This window comes from Salvelinus fontinalis, chromosome 30 (assembly GCF_029448725.1).
Source record: "Salvelinus fontinalis isolate EN_2023a chromosome 30, ASM2944872v1, whole genome shotgun sequence".
Lineage (NCBI taxonomy): Eukaryota > Metazoa > Chordata > Actinopteri > Salmoniformes > Salmonidae > Salvelinus > Salvelinus fontinalis.
The window spans coordinates 13,419,041-13,443,483 of record NC_074694.1 but is presented as its reverse complement, the minus strand read 5'-3'; the positions used below and the strand labels follow the sequence as shown (position 1 = coordinate 13,443,483).

The window sequence follows — 24,443 nt, the reverse complement described above, 5'->3', positions numbered from 1 at the left end:
TGTGCGACTGCATTCACATAGGGCAATTCACCTATTACAAACAGCCTATCTATCTTGTAGCCTATATTCATTACCAAAATGGCCTTGCTGTAGGGCTTTGTATATTGTGCTGATACAACGCAGCAGAGATAGGCTACAGATTTCAAAAGCACTCAATGATCTCTGAGTCTTGGCATTTGAACTTTGTTTATTGTCCCATCGCGCTCTTGCGACTCCTTGTTGCGGGCCGGGCGCATGCAAGCTGACTTTGGTCACCAGCTGGACGGTGTTTCCTCCTACACATTGGTACGGCTGGCTTCCGGGTTAAGCCAGCAGTGTGTCAAGAAGCAGTGTGGCTGGGCAGGGTTGTGTTTCAGAGGACGCATGGCTCTCGACCTTTGCCTATTCCAAGTCCATAGGGAAGTGGCAGCGAAGGTACAAGACTGTAACTACCAATTGGGGTAAAAAAATAAAATAATAATATTGGTCCAGCCATGTCTCAGTCAGGCAGATGACAAAGCATTCCCCATAATCTCTTAGTTCGGATCAAAAGCAGGAGTTCATCCATTTTGTGATCGGACGTTCGATAGTAGCAAGGCATGCAGAGGGGGCCAGCTCTCCTTCCATGTCCGGGTGTATTCCCACCTGTAGGCAGTGACTACCCAGGTACGTTGTTAGTCAATTCCACAGGTTTAAGAACGATGTTGTGGATCAGAGACGCCATACGATTTCTCCCTGATGCTTAGTAGTTCCAAACGACTGTATTTGTGTAAATATTTAGTCCTCCGTACAAATAACACTGACAAAAGTGAGAGACATAGAATCAGCGCTTGTACCGTGGCAAGCCTCATGGCCACCATTTTAGAAAGACAAGACTTGTAGGACTATAGAAAAAGGAAGTCGGAACAAGACGTAGTGGCTTTGCCAGCTGCTTCATAATCACAGTGTTTCACACAATACAATAATAATCAGTGTGTCTTGAGTCCTTGTACCTCCAGTCTGGCGTCAGTCACTATCAACAATTATTTGAGTTTTATTTGTATTTTTTTTATAGGGGCAGTGCACATTAATCAACGTTTCAATGAAAGTGTCGGTTTAGCTAGCCGGCTAAATGTTCAACCTCAGTCCCTGGGTTGAAAATTATGAGTTTAATCCATAACATACAGCATCGAGTCTAGTAACCACCATCAACCCGAGATTCACAAACAGAACACTGGAAATCATGTGTATTACAGAAAGGAACAATATATCAATTTGCTAAACATTGTGTTAACCACACAACTAAATATGAACGTTATTGATCTTAAATTTCCCCATTACAATTGTTCTTTAGGTTATTTTGTAACAGACACATTTTGATGTATCTTTGTCCACCTCTGCAGACAGACAGGGTTTTATGGTTGTTTTGTTTTGCCTGTCTTTCCCTCTGGGTCCTCCTGTCTCTGATAAAGGCGGATGATCTTGGTGTCATGTAGTTTCTTCCAGGTCTTCATCTCCAGGTTGTAGTTGTGATTAGAGTAGAAGATTACTTTGGTTTTAGAGTTCCTTTCAACATAGTAGTTGGGATATTTATCGTGGTCCTCTGTGATAAATCCATACGCATCCACCTGAGAGGGGAAAGAGGGAGAGAGAAGAGGATCTCCGATGACACCATGTGACCTATATGTAGACTGCAGCCCCCAAGTTCAATAAAGAGCTAAAGTACCCTAGTCATTTCTATGATACACTACCCCATGTTGTGTGTGTTCTTAAATATAAAATATGCCATTTAGCAGACAACTTTATCCAAAGCGATTTGCAGTCATGTGTGCATATACTTTCGTATGGGTGGTTCCAACTGGAATCGAACCCACATAAGGCAATCAAATAATTCAATGGTGATCATATTAGTGTCTCCTCCATTGTTTGTGTTTGCGTGTTCGGGGCGTACAGACTCACCATGTCACAGGTGTGCAGGGCCAGGAAGAGTGAAAATGCTCCGTTAGTAGGTCTGAATATAGACCACAATGAACTCTTCATCTCCTCGGACCACATGAACCTACAGATGAGGAGCACACGCGCACAGTTTCATTTCAGAAGTCACTTAGAAGTGAATGTGATCACAGGGTTCTACGTAGCTAGCTTGGCGCTATGACCTTGCTAAGCTAACTTGACTAGTAATTTCTATGGGAACTGCCCCATGTTGTGTGTCTTCTTAAATATAAAATATGCCATTTAGCAGACAACTTCATCCAAAGTGATTTACAGTCATGTGTGCATATACTTTCGTATGGGTGGTTCCGTCTGGAATCGAACCCACAATTCTCGCATTGCAAGTACTGTGCTCTTCCAACTAAGCCAGAATGGACCACGTTCAAAATGCCACAAAGTGCCTTAACCATATGTGTGTTGAAGGCCAGTAGACTAGGGCCTTTTCCATCCTTGTCAAGGGGAGTACTAACCTTCTCTCCTGTCATACAACACCTATTGGACAACACATTGGGACAAATATAAGCAACCACCAAATTATTATAATTATTGGACACTTTGTTATACCTTTTGCGGATGTATCTGAGAAAGTCAGGGTGAAGAACATAGAAACGGGTCTCATCAAACTGTCCTGAGTAGTCCTTCCACGGCCTGCAGATAAGACAGCAGAGACAACACTGAGCAGTGTAGAGTGAGTGAGTGTGTGTGTGTGGGGAGGGCAAATAGTCTGTGTGTGTGTGTGTGTGTGACTATCCACGTCACAGGCTTACTCTCTGTCCTTGTAGGGTCCTTTAGAGACTGGTGTCTTCCCCAATAGACCCTGTAGCCACTCGAAATCCCTCAGCCCCTCTGGAATCAGCACATACTTTATACCCTGCATAGAACAGAGACACTGTGTGTGTGTGTGTGTGTGTGTGAACACAGTGCCATCTGTCATGACTTTTACAGCTCACATGCAGTCTTTTATTATATTTTTAAATCATCACTTTGTCTAATAAATCAATGTTTATTTTTATATAACAAAAAAAAAACATATAATTGAATTCCCTGTGCCTCCTTGGGCCACTGAATTGCTCAGTCCGGCTGTGTGGGCGTAGGGATACAAATGTTTATATATTTACATACATCCCTGATTGCTGCCCAGCCCCTGCCTGCTGTCTATTCAGGGCAGAATGGCATGATTATCTACAGGGCAGAGGCCCATGGTATATTCTTCAGTATAATAATAAGGTCTAACCCGGAAGCCAGACGCATCAATGTGTCAGAGGAAACACTGTCGAAATGACGACCATTGTCAGCTTGCAGGTGCCCGGCCCGCCACAAGGAGTCGTTAGAGCACAATGAGACAAGGACATCCCAGCCGGCCAAACCTAATCCGGATGAAGCTGAGCCAATTGTACGCCGCCTCATGGGTCTCCCGGTCACGGCCGGCTATGACACAGCCTGGGATCGAACCCAGGCTGCAGTGGCGCCTTAGCACTCATTGTTGAATTTGCGATTTCCAACTTGTTGTGTATTGTTCATGTACAGTGGCCGATGAGCACAGATGCATTTAATCTATAATTTCTCTTCATATGACAAGGATTAAAAGGATTTGCCAGCAGATTGCCGACTTGATGCATGATGTCTAGCTTGCTAGCTAAGATTTTGAAAGTATCAGTCCAATCAAACCTACTGTAGATAAAACGTGATTTGATGTAATTTTATCTGTGGCCAATGACCTTGAGCCTTCTTGGATGGGCACTCCTAATGTAAGTCTAAGGCAGCATCCAAGGGACTTGAATTTTCAAGCTCTACCTGCAGATTTTCCGGTGACATAGTGTCCCCATTAGTGAGAGAACACTGAGCCAATCACGGCACAACTAGAGAACATTACCAACCCCTACACTCTGTATTATCCAATGGCTGCCCCACCACAGAAAGCACTGAGCTAGGCTGAAATGCATGCATTTTGGAGCTGCCTTACTCAAGAAAGCAAAAAACAGACCATGTTTGTATGCAGCTTTATTAACTCAATGGTAATATGTTTTTACATTGTTAGCAAACTGATATGTGACACGTATTAATTCCAAAATAACATGCAAATCAGGCAACAAACAGGATCTGCCCCACCTGCCCTGAATGACGCGTCAATTCAATAATTTATTTAGAATTTATTTTCCAGAAATATTTTTACTAGCTCCCGTTTAATTGTCAAATTGAAATATCATTATGTTTCCATGTCACTATAATGCACTTTAGACTAAATCTTCATCAGAAAGTTTATTCGGGCGTCAATCCTCAAGATAACGTTAGAAAAAATGTGAAGAGGCATGCAAACCATGAACAGCATGTCCTTGACTTTTATAATAGAAAAATAGCTCGACATTTACTTCATGAATGGTTGCTGCTGATCGAAGCCAAATCAGACGAAGTGATTGTTCGGATGGAAGACAGTCATACTGCACAATCTCTCTTGCTTTTGGGCGGGACCACTACCAGAACTAGGATAAATGCAAATTAACGTTCATTGATCTGTTATAATCAGATCACCTTGTGACTTTATGCGGCGGGCCAAACACTCCGTGGTACGGCAGGTAGCCTAGCGGTTAAGAGCGTTGAGCCAGTAACTGAAAAGTCGCTGGTTCGAATCCCCAAGCCTGTTCTACCCTTGAGCAAGGAAGTTAACCCCCAACACCCCCCCCCCCCCCATTTCGGTTATATGCATTCAGTTATGCAACTGACTAGGTATCCCCTTTCCATCCCACTTGAATTTTCATAATTTCCACAATTTCAGAGTGTTATTTCAAACTCATATAAATCATATAATCCATATAATCAATCATATAGATATCACCAAACTACCAGGACAATCTAGCTTTTTACTGCTCTGGGTCTTTAAAAATGTTGCTGTGGTCTAATACAACAGAAGGACTGTGGTAACCTACCTTGTCATGAGGTGCATTGTTGTAGCCATATTCATGGAATACATAAGGAGACTCGGTGATGGCGTGGGCGGTGTGAATGTACACCGACGTTCTATTACCTACATCCTCCTCGTAACCCTTGGTTACGGCACCATTCATCCTGACAGACACAGAGACCGAGGCAGACACAGGAAATGGGACAGATACAGCAAGAGAGACAGGGATGGGTACGGAGACAAGGAAAGAGAGAGACAGTCATTCATCGCTCTTCATGAGCAATCTCCATTACATTATCATGGTCACTGGTAGGTACACTCGTTGAAAATAGGGTGCTAAGTAGATCCATTTAGGGTTCTTCCGTTTGTCCCCATATGAGAACCCTTTTTGGTTCTAGGTAGAACATTTTGCAGAGGGTTCTACCTATAACCCTTTATGAAGGGTTCTTTCTAGAACCCTCCATGAATGGTTCTACCAGCCTTCATTGCATATTTTTTATGACAGTACATTAGATATATAGTAAGAGCTTTCTTTCAGGGCCTAGTTATATCCTAACACAGTGGTCAGAAACTCCTGGTTTACATGCCACATCAGGACTGAAAGTCACATTTCAAAGCCTTGCAAAGTGATACATAATTCCTATTGAAACACAGTGAGGAGTTCCAATAATTTGAATTTTTTTATCATCTGCAACCTGCTTTCTGAATTACTACTAGGTTTACTCAATGTTGATAATAGAGACTACCTAAATCATATAAACTGGAACAACCATCTCAGTAATGGGTGTAATAAGTCCCTTTATGAACAGATTGGATTTGTTTAGAAAAATCTATGTTATTTATCTTTGTGCAACAAAAGATTTATCAACGAATCAATGTACATGCAAAAACACAGATTTTTAAACAAATAATTCTGAAAATCAACCTAAAATAGAGCATGCTAGGAAATATGATAATAATGGGTGTGGTTATGAGTGCTTTACTCTACACAGAGTAAAAATGACACAATCACACTTACAGTTGAAGTCAGAAGTTTACATAGACTTAGATTGGAGTCATTAAAACTCATTTTCAACCATTCCACAAATTTCTAGTTAACAAACTAAAGTTTTGGCAAGTCAGTTAGGACATCTACTTTGTGCATGACACAAGTCATTTTTCCAACAATTGTTTACAGACAGATTATTTCACTTATAATTAATTGTATCACAATTGCAGTGGGTCAGAAGTTTACATACACTAAGTTGACTGTGCATTTAAACAGCTTGGAAAATTCCAGAAAATGATGTCATGGCTTTAGAAGCTTCTGATAGGCTAATTGACATCATTTGAGTCAATTGGAGGTGTACCTGTGGATGTCTTTCAAGGCCTACCTTCAAACTCAGTGCCGCTTTGCTTGACAGTGTAAAAATCAAACAAAAATCAGCCAAGACCTCAGAAAAAAAATTGTGGACCTCCACAAGTCTGGTTCATCCTTGGGAGCAATTTCCAAACACCTGAAGGCACCACGTTCATCTGTACAAACAATAGTATGCAAGTATAAACACCATGGGACCACGCAGCCGTCATACCGCTCAGGAAGGAGACGCGTTCTATCTCCTAGAGATGAACGTACTTTGGTGCGAAAAGTGCAAATCAATCCCAGAACAACAGCAAAGGACCTTGTGAAGATTCTGGAGGAAGCAGGTACGAAAGTATCTATATCCACAGTAAAACATGTCCTATATCGACATAACCTGAAAGGCCGCTCAGCAAGGAAGAAGCCACTGCTCCTAAACCACCATAAAAAAGCCAGACTACGGTTTGCAACTGCACATGGGGACAAAGATTGTACATTTTGGAGAAACGTCCTCTGGTCTGTTTAAACAAAAACAGAACTGTTTGGCCATAATGGCCATCGTTATGTTTGGAGGAAAAAGGGGGAGGCTTGCAAGCCAAAGAACACCATCCCAACCTTGAAGAATGGGAGTGGCAGCATCATGTTGTGGGGGTGCTTTGCTGCAGGAGGGACTGGTGCACATCACAAAATAGATGGCATCATGAGGAAAAGGAAAATTATGTGGATATATTGAAGCAACATCTCAAGACATCAGTCAGCTTGGTCGCAAATGGGTCTTCCAAATGAACAATGACCCCAAGCATACTTCCAAATTTGTGGCAAAATGGCTTAAGGACAACAAAGTCAAGGTATTGGAGCGGCCATCACAAAGCCCTGACCTCAATCCTATAGAAAATCTGTAGGCAGAACTGAAAAAGCGTGTGCGAGCAAGGAGGCCTACAAACCTGACTCAGTTACACCAGCTCTGTCAGGAGGAATGGGCCCAAATTCACCCAACTTATTGTGGGAAGCTTGTGGAAGGCTACCCGAAACATTTGACCCAAGTTAAACAATTTAAAGGCAATGCTACCAAATACCAATTGAGTGTATGTAAACTTCTGAGCCACTGGGAATGTGATGAAAGAAATATAAGCTGAAATAAATCATTCTCTACTATTATTCTGACATTTCACATTCTTAAAATAAATTGATGATCCTAACTGACTTAAAACAGGGAATTTTTACTCGGATTAAATGTCAGGAATTGTGAAAAACTGAGTTGAAATGTATTTGGCTAAGGTGTATGTAAACTTACGACTTCAACTGTATAAGCTCATAGTCAATTAGTCTATTCAACCCTTTAAACAGGACTTGAAAAGGACCACAGACTTTAGCATAAATCCTTTAATAACCCCTACAAAGTCAGACCAGGTGAACCAGAAAGGAACAGTACTGTGTGGTTGGGGTTTACTCGTTCTTAATACATCGTGTCAGAGTACAGTACATTCAGAAATTAGGTGTCTCTCTCACATTCTCTATGTGGGTTGCTGAATGAATCCCATTCCATGTAACCACACCTTAAGACAATATTGTACGACAAATATTTGATGTTGAAAAACTCTGCAACACACTGGAGGAGCCAATTATGATGCCAAAGAGGTTGTCACAAACAGTACTGCAGAGATCACGCATGTACATGGACTATCCTGTTGGTGTTATAATAATTCACCCTGCTTGGACTAAAACCTTACTGGGACAAACACCTCCAGTACAGTGCTGGCCAAGAGTAAAGCAGTTTTTCCTGGAAAGGCCAAAGGTAATGGTTCAATTCCATGGTAACGGTTCAATTCCATGGTAACGGAATTACGCTGAGACTCTGATTTTTCAGTTTAAAATGTACAATGCCTTCAGAAAATATTCATACGGCTTGACTTATTCCACATTTTGTTGTGTTACAGCATGATTTCAAAATGGATTCAATTGATTTTCTTCTCAACCATTTACACACTATACCCCATAATGACAATGTGAAAACATGAAAATTAAATGCAGAAATATCTCATTTACATAAGTATTCACACCCTTGAGTCAATACTTTGTAGAAGCACCTTTGGCAGCGATTACAGCTGTGAGTCTTTCTGGCTAAGTCTCTAAGAGCTTTCCACACCTGGATTGTGCATCATTTGCCCATTATTCTTTTCTAAATTCTTCAAGCTCTGTCAGATTGGTTGTTGATCATCACCGTCTTCTTGGTAAACAACTCCAGTGTAGATTTGGACTTGTGTTTTAGGTTTTTGTCCTGCTGAAAGGTGAATTCATATCCCAGTATCTGGTGTAAAGCAGACTGAATCAGGTTTTCCTCTAGGATTTTGCCTGTGCTTAGCTTCCGTCTCTTTTTTTTATCCAAGTCGTTATTGATTACAAGCATACCAATAACATGATGCAGCCACCGCTATGCTTGAAAATATGGAGCGTGGTACTCAGTAATGTGTTGTATTGGATATGCCCCCAGCATAACACTTTGTATTTAGGACAAAAAGTGAATTGCTTTGCAACATATTTTGCAGTATTATTTTAGTGGCTTGTTGCAAACAGGATGCATGTTTTGGCATATGTTTATTCTGTACAGGCTTCATTCTTTTCACTCTGTCAATTCTGTTATTTTTGTGGAGTAACTACAATGTTGTTGATCCATACTCAGTTTTCTCCTGTCACAGCATTAAAGTCTGTAACTGTTGTCAAGTCACCATGGATCTCATGGTGAAATCCCTGAGGATTTTCATTCCTCCTCGGCAACTGAGTTAGGACGCCTGTTTCTGTGTAGTGACTGGGTGTACTGATACACCATCCAAAGTGTAATTAATTACTTCACCATTGTCACGCCCTGACCTTAGTTTTTTATGTTTTCTGTATAATTTCGGTCAGGTCAGGGTGTGACGAGGGTGGGTATGTGTGTTTTTGTCTTGTTTAGGGTCTATGGGGATTTTGTATGTCTAGGTAATGTAGGTCTATGGTGGCCTGAATTGGTTCCTAATCAGAAGCAGCTGTTTATCGTTGTCTCTGATTGGGGATCCTATTTAGTTTGCCATTTTCCATTTAGGTTTTGTGGGTTATTGTCTATGTGTAGTTGCATGTCAGCACTCGTTGTAATTAGCGTCACGTTTGTTTATGTGTTCCTCGTTTATTAAAGAAGAATGTTGTCTCGTAAGGAGGAGACCAAGGCGCGGCATGATATGAGTACCATGCTCAAAGGGATATTCAGTGTCTGCTTACCAATAGGTGCCCTTCTTTGCGAGGCATTGGGAAACCTACCTTGTCTTTGTGGATAAATCTGTTTTTGAAATTCACTGCTCGACTGAGGGACCTTATTATACTGTATGTGTGGGGTACAGAGATGAGAGTCATAAAAATCATTTTGAAAACTAGTATTGCACACAGTGTGTCGATTCAACTTATGTGATTTGTTAAGCACATTTTTAATCCTGAACTTATTTAGGCATGCCTGTAATGGCTTTCTTCCTGGGATGAAGGAGAGGACCAAAATGCAGCGCAGGTAGTGTTCAACATGTTTAATAAAGAATGACAATAACGTGAACACTATACAAACTACAAAATAACAAACGCGAAAACCGAGACAGTCCTATCTGGTGCAGAACACAAACACAGAGACAGGAAACAACCACCCACAATCCCCAACACAAAACAAGCCACCTATATATGATTCTCAATCAGGGACAACGATTGACAGCTGTCTCTGATTGAGAACCATATTAGGCTGAAGACAGAAACAGACGAACTAGACACACAACATAGAATTCCCACCCAGCTCACGTCCTGACCAACACTAAACAAGCAAAACACATAAGAACTCTGGTCAGGACGTTACAATGCCATAACAAAGGGTTTGAATACTTATTGACTCAAGATATTTCAGCTTGCCATTTTTTATTAATTTGTAAACATTTATAAAACATAAGGATAAACATTATGGGGTATTGTATGTACTGTACAAATCTCATTTTAACCCATTTTAAATTCAGGCCGTAACACAAAATGTGAAAAATGTCAATGTCAGGATCGGCAGGGTGAGTGGGCAGATTTTGTACCTTGGGCAGAGTACGCGTAGAATCCCTCTGCCATTCCTCCACTAACCTCAGTCCTTTCCCGTGCGTGTTGGGGTATCAGCAGGCCCTGGCACCTTGGCATCCAAGCCAGACCGAGGCTCCTGCGGTGGATGAGTGGTTTCGGCGTGCTGAGGAGTTCTGGAACGCTGCACACACTCGTCTCCAGCGTGCCGTGCGTCGGCACAAGGAACAGGCCGACCACCACCCCGGTGAGGCGCCTGTCTTCTCCCCAGGCGACCGGGTCTGGCTCTCCACCCAGAACCTGCCCCTCAGCTTGACCTGCCAGAAGCTGAGCCTGGGGTTTGTGGGGCCGTTTAAAGTCCTGAGGAGGGTTAATGAGTACCGTTTACAACTCCCTGTTGATTACCGCATGAACCTGACCTTTTATGTGTCTCTCCTCAGGCCAGTGGTGCCTGGTCCCCTCGCTGAGGCTCCTCTGGACATGAGGGAGGTCCGGTGTACTCTGTCCGAGAGGTCCTGGATTCGAGGCGTCGGGGGGGGGGCATCTCCAGTACCTCATCGACTGGGAGGGTTACAGACCAGAGGAGCGGTGCTGGGTTCCTGCAGTGGACATCCTGGATGCTTCGCTGACCAGGGATTTTCACCGTCAGCGCCCAAACCGACCTGCACCGCGCCCCTGTGGTCGTCCCCGAGGCCGGTGTCGTCCCGCTACTAGTGCAGCGCATCGGGCTCATTCTGTTCACCTGTTCCGGAGGTCTACGTCATCGGACTGTCTTGTCTGATTACACACACCTGGTTCACATTTCCCCTGATTAGTATGTTATATATATGCCCGCTGTTACCGCTGTCTTTGTTGGTTATTGTTCCCATGTCCGTTGGTGGTGTGAGTACCTATGCGATGGTGCAGCTGTTATGCTGTGTGCTGTATATATTATTACGGGTATCGTCCCGTGTCGTTCAACGAGGTTTACCCTCGCTCTTTTGTTTGGGTACAGCCCAGTGTTTTGTATACGTGTTTGTTTTGGGTGTATTAAAAACCCCTATTGTGTATTCCTGCACCTGTCTCTAAATCCTTTATACCAGCGTGACGTTCAAGGAATGTGAATACTTTCTGAAGGCACAAACAAAAACCATTGATTTCAAAGTTGAACAAACTATACAACTCTATGCACAAGGAATGCTTTTATCAATTTCAACTGAATATTTTTACAAAAACACATTTACAGGAAGAACTGTGCAGATACGTTAGGTAACAAAATAAAAGTGAAGGAGATTTTGCATAGTTTTTACAGTAAATGTAATTTTTTTATATATTTACTGTGTAAATTGTTCAAAGCAGTAATTGTGCATAGAGTTGTATGGTTTGTTAAACTTTGATATCAATAGCTTATGTTTGGCATACATTTTAAAGTGAAAAATCGGACACTCATAATTCCATTACCATGGAATTGACCACAGGTTAAACTCATAGGAATCTCTCACACATTCCGGAACCAGAACCAAATATAGGTTCCAGCTGAAACACTATTCACACTTTTTTTTTTCTTTTTTTTTTCGTTGCTTTTTATGCTATTTTATTGTATATTGCAGGGCTCTCTTGAAAAATTTACTTTGGTCAATGGGACTCCCTGCCTTGATAAAGGTTAAATAAAATCGCCTGATCATTGTGATGCACTGATGCATGCAGTCATAGGAATATTTTTTTTATTATTTTATTTTTTTACCGTTATTTTACCAGGTAAGTTGACTGAGAACACGTTCTCATTTGCAGCAAAGACCTGGGGAATAGTTACAGGGGAGAGGAGGGGGATGAATGAGCCAATTGTAAACTGGGGATTATTAGGTGACCATGATGGTTTGAGGGCCAGATTGGGAATTTAGCCAGGACACCGGGGTTAACACCCCTACTCTTACGATAAGTGCCATGGGATCTTTAATGACCTCAGAGAGTCAGGACACCCGTTTAACGTCCCATCCGAAAGACGGCACCCTACACAGGGCAGTGTCCCCAATCACTGCCCTGGGGCATTGGGATATTTTTTAGACCAGAGGAAAGAGTGCCTCCTACTGGCCCTCCAACACCACTTCCAGCAGCATCTGGTCTCCCATCCAGGGACTGACCAGGACCAACCCTGCTTAGCTTCAGAAGCAAGCCAGCAGTGGTATGCAGGGTGGTATGCTGCACAGGCGCACGCACAAAAAAACACACACACACACACACTGACCGGAACACGTAGTCATGGGCATCGATCTCCTTCCCCATCCGAGAGCCGTTAAGTATTCCTCCGTTGGCCACCACAGCACAGCGAATACACTTGGGGTTTCCCCGCGGCAGGAGCAGGGGCTCTCTTGGCTTGGGGATCAGGTCCACCACTGCCTTTATCTCTGTAACCACACACACACAGTATGCTTTCCTTGTCTGTGTCTTTGGGATTCCATAAAGCAAGCATCACTTGGCACCATTCAATGGTATCAGTATCAGAAAGTACTGTACTAGTACACATTGTAACCACACAAAAACAGGCCTAGTAGACCTTTTTTTAAATATATTTTCGCAGTGGACTTCCTTTGGGAGATTCTCAATTGGATTTGCTAATTCCTCGGTCCTCTCTTTTCGCAAACTTTTTTAAAAAGGGTAACGACGGTCATCCAATATGCTGTAATAGAAATAAGACCATACTCCAAAAAAATAAATCACCCCCCCCCATCTTAAATGGCATCGACCGCCACTGTAATAGACAAATAATCCCCCCCAAACAAGAAAAATAATTGAAATCAATAAATGAAGAAATATCAGAATGATAAATTCCAATGTCTGAGTTCGGAATATAAATATGTGGTGTGTATTGACAGTATGGACAATATATAAGTAGGAAAAAGGTATATACATCAGTAGTTACATAGGATGAGCTATGTCCAGAATTGTATTTATTTATTTAACCAGGAAGGGCCCATTGAGATTTGAAATCTCTTTTTCAACAGCGTCCTGGCCAAGATAGGCAGCACCAAGTCATTACACAATCACAGACAGACAACATGAAAAACTACAAGTAATCTAGTAAAAACCATAGAATTCACAAGAGTATAACAAAATCATAAAACAGCACATTAAAAACATTGACAGGTCAGGGAATCAGCATCAAAATCCTTCATCAGTGATTTAAAAATGCCAATCGGGACAAGTTCTTCCTGTTTAAAAGTATTTTGTAAGGCGTTCCAAGCCGATGGAGCAGAGTACAGTACATAAAAGCCCTTTTACCAAATTCAGTTCAGACATTTGGAGCAGTTAACAGGATAAAGTCCTGTGAACGAAGAGAGTACCCACCACATTTCTGAACAAATAAAATGGTAGTAAACCCAAGAATACAGTATGTCCAGCAGTAGTTATATAGGATGAGCTAAGTCCAGAAAACAGTATGTACAGCAGTAGTTATATAGGATGAGCTATGTCCAGAATACAGTATGTACAGCAGTAATTATATAGGATGAGCTATGTCCAGAATACAGTATGTACAGCAGTAGTTATATAGGATGAGCTAAGTCCAGAATACAGTATGTACAGCAGTAGTTATATAGGATGAGCTATGTCCAGAATACAGTATGTACAGCAGTAGATATATAGGATGAGCTATGTGGAGAATACAGTATGTACAGCAGTAGTTATATAGGATGAGCTATGTCCAGAATACAGTATGTACAGCAGTAGATATATAGGATGAGCTATGTGGAGAATACAGTATGTACAGCAGTAGATATATAGGATGAGCTAAGTCCAGAATACAGTATGAACAGCAGTAGTTACAGTGGGGAGAACAAGTATTTGATACACTGCCGATTTTGCAGGTTTTCCTACTTACAAAGCATGTAGAGGTCTGTAATTTTTATCATAGGTACACTTCAACTGTGGGAGACAGAATATAAAACAAAAATCCTGAAAATCACATTGTATGATTTTTAAGTCATTAATTTGCATTTTATTGCATGACATAAGTATTTGATACATCAGAAAAGCAGAACTTAATATTTGGTACAGAAACCTTTGTTTGCAATTACAGTAATCATACGTTTCCTGTAGTTCTTGACCAGGTTTGCACACACTGCAGCAGGGATTTTGGCCCACTTCTCCATACACATCTTTTCCAGATCCTTCAGGTTTCGGGGCTGTCGCTGGGCAATACGGACTTTCAGCTCCCTCCAAAGATTTTCTATTGGGGTCAGGTCTGGAGACTGGCTAGGCCACTCCAGGACCTTGAGATGCTTCACTCCTTAGTTGCCGTGGCTGTGTGTTTCGGGTCGTTGTCATGCTGGAAGACCCAGCCACGACCCATCTTCAATGCTCTTACTGGGGGAAGGAGGTTGTTGGCCAAGATCTCGCGATACATGGCCCCATCCATCCTCCCCTCAATACGGTGCAGTCGTCCTGTCCCCTTTGCAGAAAAGCATCCCCAAAGAACGATGTTTCCACCTCCATGCTTCATGGTTGGGATGGTGTTCTTGGGGTTGTACTCATCCTTCTTCTTCCTCCAAACACAGCGAGTGGAGTTTAGACCAAAAAGCTCTATTTTTGTCTCATCAGACCACATGACCTTCTCCCATTCCTCCTCTGGATCATCCAGATGGTCATTGGCAAACTTCAGACGGGCCTGGACATGCGCTGGCTTGAGCAGGGGGACCTTGCGTGCGCTGCAGGATTTTAATCCATGACGGCGTAGTGTGTTACTAATGGTTTTCTTTGAGACTGTGGTCCCAGCTCTCTTCAGGTCATTGACCAGGTCCTGCCGTGTAGTTCTGGGCTGATCCCTCACCTTCCTCATGATCATCGATGCCCCACGAGGTGAAATCTTGCATGGAGCCCCAGACCGAGGGTGATTGACCGTCATCTTGAACTTCTTCCATTTTCTAATAATTGCGCCAACAGTTGATGCCTTCTCACCATGCTGCTTGCCTATTGTCCTGTAGCCCATCCCAGCCTTGTGCAGGTCTACAATTTTATCCCTGATGTCCTTACACAGCTCTCTGGTCTTGGCCATTGTGGAGAGGTTGGAGTCTGTTTGATTGAGTGTGTGGACAGGTGTCTTTTATACAGGTAACGAGTTCAAACAGGTGCAGTTAATACAGGTAATGAGTGGAGAACAGGAGGGCTTCTTAAAGAAAAACTAACAGGTCTGTGAGAGTCGGAATTCTTACTGGTTGGTAGGTGTTCAAATACTTATGTCATGCAATTAAATGCAAATGAATTACTTAAAAATCATACAATGTGATTTTCTGGATTTTTGTTTTAGATTCCGTCTCTCACAGTTGAAGTGTATCTATGATAAAAATTACAGACCTTTACATGCTTTGTAAGTAGGAAAACCTGCAAAATCGACAGTGTATCAAATACTTGTTCTCCCCACTGTATATAGGATGAGCTATGTCCAGAATACAGTATGTACAGTATATCACAAAAGTGAGTACACCCCTCACATTTTTGTAAATATTTGAGTATATCTTTTCATGTAACAACACTGAAGAAATGACACTTTGCTACAATGTAAAGTAGTGAGTGTACAGCTTGTATAACAGTGTAAATTTGCTGTCCTCTCAAAATAACTCAACACACAGCCATTAATGTCTAAACCGCTGGCAACAAAAGTGAGTACACCCCTAAGTGAAAATGGCTCGGGTGGCTGAGGTCCTTGATGGTCTTCTTGGCCTTCCTGTGACATCGGGTGCTGTAGATGTCCTGGAGGGCAGGCAGTGTGTCCCCGGTAATGCGTGGGCTGACCACACCACGCTCTGGAGGGCCCTGCGGGTGTGGGCGGTGCAGTTGCTGTACTAGGCGATGATGCTCTAGATGGTGCAACTGTAAAAGTTTGTGAGGGTCTTAGCGGCCAAGACAAATTTATTGCGCCTTCTTCACCATGGTATTGTTGTGGAGGGGGGGGGCTCTCGCTCTCGCTCTCTCTCTCTCTCTCTCTCTGCTGTTGTCTGTAGTCTACAATCAGCTCTTTTGTTTTGTTGACATTGAGGGAGAGGTTATTTTTCTGGCAATCCACCAGGGCTCTCACCTCCTCCCTGTAGGCTGCCTCATGTTGTTGGTAAATTCCACTAGTTTGACATTTCATAGATAAAACAATAAGTAGCATATCATTTTAAAAACGTGTATTTTCTCCGACGAACAAAACAACAGCTGATTCAAAGGGGGTGTGGCAGATATCAAAAATCTTCTGCCAAGGAGTCAGGTAGGATACCATAGTGCCAAATAAGCGTTATTTGGCTTGTAACCATAACAAATGGAGGGCACCATGGTGTTGAAGGCTGTGCTGTAGTCGATTAACAGCCTCCTCACACGGGCATTCCTCTTGTCCATGCGGGATAAGGCAGTGTACAGGGCAATGGCAATTGCGTCGTCCATGGATCTGTTGTGGCAATATACAAATTGTAGTGGATCTATGGTGCCGGTTATGGTGATATAACTAGCTTCTCAAAGCCCTTCATGATGGCAGAATTAGTGCTATGGGGAAATAGTAATTTACTTCAGTTAACTTCGCTTTCTCGGGTACAGCAACAATGGTGGACATCTTGAAGCAAGTGAGGACAACAGACTGGGATAGGGAGTGATTTAACATGTCGATAAAAAAATCCTGCCAGCTGGTCTGCACATGCTCTGAGGCTTGAGATGTTGTCTAGGCCGCCAGCCTTGCGAGGGTTAACACGCTTGAATGTCTTACGTCGGCCATGGAGATCGGGAGCAGACAGTCCACATGAGCTGCGGGGGCCCACGTTGGTGGCTCAGTGTTGTTTTCATCGAACGTGTTTAGCTTGTCCGGGAGTGAGGCATAGGTGTCCGCGACCTGCCTGGCTTTCCCTTTATGATACGTGATTGTCTGGAATCCCTGCCACGGGTCTCGTGTCTGAGCCGTTGAATTGTGACTCCACTTTGTCCCTGTACTGTCATTTTGCCTCTTTGATTGCCTTATGGCAGTCATAGCTAGGAACAGCATCCTCTATGCACTTCCTGATGAACCCAGTCACCAAGTCAGTGTATACGTAGAGACTATTCCCAGAGGTGACCCGGAACATTTCCCAGTCCACGTGATCAAAACAGTCCTGACGCATAGATTCAGATTAGTCAGACCAACGTTAAACAGTCCTCACCACGGGGGCTTTGTGTTTAAGTTTCTGCATATAGGCAGGGAGGAGTAGGACAGAGGCGTGATCTGATTTGCCGAAGGGGGGTATTTTGTATCGGTCCCGGGAGAGTAACAATGGTTCTCTCTGTGTGTAGCATAGGGCATGTGTTGGAATACCAAAATATATGTGTGAAGTGGTAACAAAAATTCCACTAGTTTGACATTTCATAGATAAAACAATAAGTAGCATATCGTTTTAAAAACGTGTATTTTGTCCTCCAACAAAACAACAGCTGATTCAAAGGGGGTGTGGCAGATATCTAAAATCTTCTGCCAAGGACTCAGGTAGGATACCATAGTGCCAAATAAGCGTTATTTGGCTTGTAACCATAACAAATGCCTTTTTGGTGCTAAAAATAACCCTTTTTTGAAGGTTCTATAAAGAACCATGATCATAATGTTCCAAATGGAACCTTTATGGTGCTATAGAGAACCATTAACAAAAAGGATCTATATAGCACCAAAAAGGGTTCCACTATGGTTTCAACCATTGACTGTAAAAGAAAATGGACGGAGCCATTGATGACATCACCCCATTGTTTCCTATGTGAAGTCTGTGGCACATTTGTAGATCAGGAAGTGTGAAGTGTCGTTTCAGCGTGTTGCCATCTTGCTTCATGGATGAGTTTTTGGAAACATTGCATGCGCAGTTTGAGCTACTCTAGGAAGTGACTTTGCAGGCTAGCACAGTGTTGCATTAGCTCATTGAGTATCTCAAGTTGAAGGCCGGTCGAGGTACTGCAGGCTGCCATTAGCAACGAAATTATCCTTTTAACTTCTTCTGTGTGCGATTTAAAAAGAACCATCTCAAGGACATGGTGTAATAGAAGTAATCATCGGTACCATGATTGTCTTCTTTTATTTATACAAAGATTGACCACGAAGTTTGCTATTTTATCATTCACTATAATGGGGGATCCTGTTTTCTGAAAACAATGCCTGCACTAGACACAGGAACTTGAAATCCTCAATGAGCGGGGGCAGTCGTTCTCCCCTGGTTACAACCCTTTTTGGTTCTTTATAGAACTTTTGAATAACTTTTTTTTTTAAATGATTGTAGTTAGCTGTATTATATTATAAAAATTCCATAGGTGTTACTATTGTGTTAATTCACAAGTTGAATCCGGTGTATATCTCTGGAACAGCTGGGGGTCACTGAGGAGAGAATTGAGTACCACTGATTTTAGTAACCTAACGTAGCAGCCATTAAAGAAACGCCTGAAGCTAGATCTCTTTCATAGTCTTGATAAGAGGAAAAACAACTGTCGGGGGAGGTTCTCTTCCGCACTGTTCAACCAATCCAGTAAATGTGGAGGAGGAGTTAAGATGGAGCATCATCTTGTTAACGTCCAAAAGCCGAAGTCTGGTCACAGGCCCTCTTTCCATTTCCGCTGAAAACCGGAACATCAGGTTGTTGGGGATTTGGAAGAGGCTACTGATTGAGTAAACAGTTCTCAATTGACACAAGGCCTTACATGAGTCTTTCAATAGATACTGTTATTGGGCCTAATTATATTTAAGATACATTGACATAAGAGATCAAATTAGATCAACTGGAATGACACTCTCGCTTGTCACGGTTTCACAAAAAGAGCAAACCACGCCCCAAATTATTCTAATGAGTGGGCGCCCCTACATTTTAATTATCACTAAAAGATTCAATAACCCTTTTCTGAATTGTAAAGAACCATTGAAGGGCTCGAAGGGTTCTTTGAGTCATTATGGTTCCATATAAAACCAACGAATTGACACTCTCCTCAATCACTTATCACTGAGGAGAGAGGGTGGAGGAGTTGAGCAGAGGACAGTCTTTTGGCCAAATGAGAATCTCCCAATAAGCCTCCATTTGCTTGTGCATGCTGCCTTGGTTTGAGAAAACCACTGCTAATTGAATGATTGATTAATTGTTCTCATTGACATTTCCTTTAAATCCTGTCTTTTCTAAGTTTGAAAGTGCAGCTAAGAGGGAAGTTTGCCATGTAGCTGGGGTCTAACGTTGTAAATTGCTGACTTAATTTTGAGATCATTAAAAAAAAAAATAATATTGAGAAGTAAAATGACTGTTTAGTCCCTCAACCATGCACCAGAATCTGTGTTTTGTTTTGCTTGATTAAATCATTGCGTTACCTTTGTCCTCCTTTTTGGCCAGTCTCAAAATTAAACCTCAGTAATTCAATTTGCATTGACTATTGTGGAGATGGAAATAAAACGTGTGAAGTTGACGCATGTCTGGGAATTCATTATTCTGCCACTCAAACCCAAACTAAGAACCTGTTTGTAATGTGTGTTTGTTCCTCTTGCTCTTATTTAAACCTGTGGTAGCCGAGTATGGCAGTTAGACACATATTCCACTTGCTTTCTCACTTCTCTTGATGTTTCTTGATTTATGCCATCTTCCTGATACTGCACACCCTTAGCCAATCTAGAGCCGCCCTCTTTAATTGTGTGTTACTGTGTACTAAAGGATGAAAGTTTGTCTTTGTGTCAAAAGTCTACATGGCTGAAGAGGAAGTTGGCCATAAGAGCTGCGCTGCCTGCCAAGGATTTTTAAAATTGTTTTAATTTAATCTTTATTTAACTGGGCAAGTCAGTTAAGAACAAATTCTTATTTACAATGACGGCCTACCAAAAGGCTAAATGCCTTCTGCGGGGATGGATTAAAAATGGATTTAATCCATCCCCACAGAATGGATTAAAAACCCGGACGTCGTGGGCCAATTGTGCGCTGCCCTATGTGACTCCCAATCACGGCCGGTTGTGATACAGCCTGGATAGCTATACTCCTGGACACACACACACACACACACACACACACACACACACTAGTGCGTGCGCACGCTCACACTCACACACCTGTGTAGTTTGTGTATTCCATGAAGCCAAAGGGGTTATTGAAGTGAGCTAGCCTGTTCCACTCAGGCACGTTGAGTAGTTCACCGTGGAGGTACAACTGGACGTCTGGTATAAAGGCCTGCTTGAAGCCTGGGTCCTTGGAGTTCCTCAGAGACTGGGGACAGGCCTGGAAACACACACACACACACACACACACACACACACACACACACACACACACACACACACACACACACACACACACACACACACACACACACACACACACACACACACAGTTTATTTGGGATGTTTGTTAATATTTGCAAATCCTTGACCAGTGACTGTCTAAAAACATAGGCTTACCGTCTGTCTTGGTTGCTTGTCCTGGATGTAAACATCCTCAAAATCCCAGTCGGGATATTGCTCGAAGTCCTTTTTTTGCAGGGGGACCATGGGGGTCTCCTTGTGTGCAGACCTGGGTCCAACTGTTAATCCATTTGTCTGCTTTACGGTCTGTTTTAAAGTTGTTGGGTCAGTCGTCACGGAATTACTTTTTTCTTTGGTTGGGATTGCTGCCAAGTTACCAGCTGCAGTTTTCTTAGTTATATTAATATTTAAGTCCACATTGGAGGCATAGTGGAAGTTTTTCAACCATGTGGACAAGCTCCCCCTTTTAGATATGTCGTAGACAGCCACAATGTTTCCATCACTGTAGAAACCCAAGAATGATAGAAATACACAATGTGTGTTAATGGGTTATTTAAATATGGCCTATACTTCATGAATGTGCCAAAAACATCTGTTGTATTTTTACTATAGGAGATGCCGTCCCCTAGAAAGTAGCTGTAGTTTTTGAAAATTGCTGAATAAAAAAATCATAGATGACATCATAGGGGGTTTTCTTATCTTTTTTAATACATAACATCTTGTTATTTTTTCTCTCACTTATACAGACACCTATACATCCAGCACCATACCAGTGTTTGTATACGTGGGGGGGGGGGGGGGGGAAACAAGATGTTCTGCATTAAAAAAGATAAGAAAACCCCCTATGATGTCATCTATGATTTTTAATATGATGTCAAAAAATGGTGAAGTATCCCTTTTAATTGGCCAATTTCAACAAGCCACAGACTATGGGGCAAATCCTAACTTCCACTGAAGTGGAATTTTCACTTAGTCATGCATTGATAAAAAAAAAAAAAGGACTTAAGTGGAATCTAGGATTCCACCCAATAGGATTCAGACACACAATAATTACAAACAAAAAAACAGCACTTCAGTGTTCTTTTATTTGTTTAAAAAATATATGTTTTAAGATAAAAACCAATTTCCCTTCCGCTTCGCAATTCTATCCCTTTTCAATAATCAGAGCTTTTGGGACATTATGATTAAAAATGATTATTATCCGTTTCCATAACACTTTACATCACTGCCTTTATTACTATGTAAGTAAGTATAAATGTAATTACAGTGTAACAAGTATTGTAATTAATCCCTTTTACACTAAGTACATAGTAATTTTAGGGTTACTGCAATTAGTTTACAGTGCAATCCCTTAAGAAAAAACAATTGCAGTTAGAGTGCAATATAACTGCATAATGCTGAAAATACCTCATACGAAATAACCCCGTTTTTATACAGTCATTTTGCAGTTTGACTGTAGTTACAGTGAATTATAACTACAAGGCAGTTATTCTGCAATTACTGTGTCCAAAATACCACAGTCCACTGCAGTTACTGAACTTTTACTGCAGTTTCAAAACGGCAATCTTTTTTGTAAGGGATTACAGTGTAAGACTGAACAGTTTGTGAATAACTACATGTAATTACACGGTAATACGTGCACTGTAATGTAAACTGTTTTCTTAACTTGTATTTGGGTCAAATGCAACAATTGCAACAAGAAAAAATATATTTGGGAGTTTTAGTTTTTTATTCTTGTTGTGAACGTTCCCCACAGTTTTGTAAAATACTAACGGCTGAATACCGTCCTTTGACTAACTCAACAAGTCAAATATGTTGCCATTTGTTGGTGCAGAATACATACCCGATGCGGTGTTCAGAGATATGTCCATACAGAAACACATAGATCAGCGCGCACATGACCACCACCAGCGCCAGGGGCATAACTCTCCGGAATCGGGATGCCATTTCCAAGTGAGAGAAAGAGGATCTACCTAGGTACACTGATGACTGACTATAGCAACATTTTGAAATAAGTATTTGGTCGTGGTGGGATGCGCTGAACTGTTTTGCCTCTCTCCTGCCCTCTTGGCCACTTGCCAGGTTTCACGTGCGCGCTCATCATGGGCCATGGTGCGTAACGATGACAACCCGATGCATAAAACGGCCAGAAAATAGGTTGTTTGATAATAAATTAATAATAATGTTTCGCAGTATTTAAAACGTTTGTGGCTTTCAAAAGCAAAACATAACACATTACAAAAAGCAAAGCACAATATAATTAATTTAGGCCCGGCAGACGGTTTGATTGGGATTAGGCTACTGTGTGACTAATTAACTAATAAACAGTGGTGGAAAAGTACTCAATTGTCATACTTGAGTAAAAGTAAAGATACCTTAATAGAAAATGACTCAAGTAAAAGTGAAAGTCACCCAGTAAAATACTACTTGAGTAAAAGTGTTTGGCTTTAAATATACTTAACCTATCAAAAGTAAATATAATTGATAAAATATACTTAAGTATCAAAAGTACAAGTATAAATAATTTCTAATTCCTTATATTAAGTAAAGCAGACCACATTTTCTAGTTTTTATTTACTTACAGATAGCCAGGGAGCACATAGGCGGAAATCCCAGGGGGGACACGAGAACCCCCCCCCCCCCCCCCCCCCCCCCCATCCTGGGGAAAATATGATTTGTCCCCCCCCAATATATCACTGTTAACATAACTATATAATTTCAATAATATTAATAATACGCAATGAAAGCACTTATGCTGATTATAGACACTTAATAGCGCGTTTTTAAGTTTCAAAATATTGCGACCCCCGCCCTTTTCCTCACAATGGTTTGATCCACTGCCAGTTCCTTAGCTGGCAAGGTAAAAGAGAGTTCGTGTCTACTGTGTGAAAGGCACTCAATCAATGCACGTAATTGACGTGAGGTTTATCTAGTCAATCGGCCATAGCAATGTTTTGTTTATTTTGGCAGGGTTCACACACACACACTAGCTGAATTTGCAGAGCTAGCACACAAACTAAAGTAAACATTAACCATCAAGCTAGCTAGTACCTATTCCATTTATGTGGCGTCGTCAAAGATGGAATCTTTGCTATCGTCAGTTTATTCCAAGATCAGCATGCAGCTGGAGTGCTTCAAAGTCCCTGTGATAAGGTTAGCGATAAACAAGTCTGAACAGAACAGAACTACACTCTCTTCTACCATTGTCTTAAATATATTTAATGGTCTCGTTGCAAAAGCTAAATTGTCGCTAGTGAACTTTTATTTTTATTTTATTTCACCTTTATTTAACCAGGTAGCAAAGATTATTGCAAACACCACAGAAACGGAATTGGTGCTCGCTAGCTTTACAAATTCAGCATATGTTGTGTAAATGGTGAACTCATACAGCTGAACGGTGGTGAACTCTTGTCACTGCAATCCGTTTCACATTTGCTAGCTACCTTTTAGATCGAAGCACATATAGAATGATAGAAGATAAGATGATAGAAGCCCATCTCCTACTGTAAATAACCTACACACTGTGTGTGTGTAGCCAGCCAGCCAGGTAGAAAAATGGCAGAAAAAAGACAGACATCAGAGTATTTTTCATTACACCAAATCGCAAAGTAAGAACCCTGGTAGCCTAATATCTCAAAGACTAGTTGATAAAATGTTCATAAGAAAGAAGTGAAATGCTAATGGAAATGTTTCACAATGATGTCATTAGGCAGAGCAGGCAACAGATGGCACACAGACAGCAGAGTTGGGGACAGATATGCAGGGAAGACTGGCAGAGACAGGGAGTCTCAGGTAAGTTTGTTGAGTCTTTGTTTGGCAACATTATGAAAGGTTCTCAATTTTTGTTGTTGTTGTAAAATAGGGACATAATTGAAAAATGCCATGGATACCCCCACTCTCAACTTAAACTGGTGACTGAACTAAGATTTGTTTAAGGCAATGGTATTGCTGTTGTGATTAATTGTGTAGTTTTG

The 24,443-nt window shown here is 41.7% G+C and overlaps 1 protein-coding gene and 1 non-coding gene across 2 annotated transcripts; both read right to left on the bottom strand.

Annotated features, from left to right (window-relative positions):
* LOC129828656 (alpha-N-acetylgalactosaminide alpha-2,6-sialyltransferase 1-like) lies at positions 1 to 22,538 on the bottom strand. The gene is made up of 9 exons (XM_055889762.1): positions 22,313 to 22,538; positions 20,626 to 20,971; positions 20,281 to 20,446; positions 12,478 to 12,637; positions 4,875 to 5,013; positions 2,718 to 2,821; positions 2,515 to 2,598; positions 1,918 to 2,017; positions 1 to 1,586 (listed from the first exon to the last, which is right to left on the bottom strand). Exons 1-9 carry the CDS (start codon positions 22,414 to 22,416, stop codon positions 1,374 to 1,376), a joined length of 1,416 nt encoding a protein of 471 aa, XP_055745737.1. The 5' UTR covers positions 22,417 to 22,538; the 3' UTR covers positions 1 to 1,373.
* Positions 2,314 to 2,442, bottom strand: LOC129829274 (U6atac minor spliceosomal RNA). Its single transcript, XR_008755363.1, has one exon. It is a non-coding gene; the product is annotated as a U6atac minor spliceosomal RNA (small nuclear RNA).
* Positions 22,539 to 24,443: the final 1,905 nt, after the last annotated feature.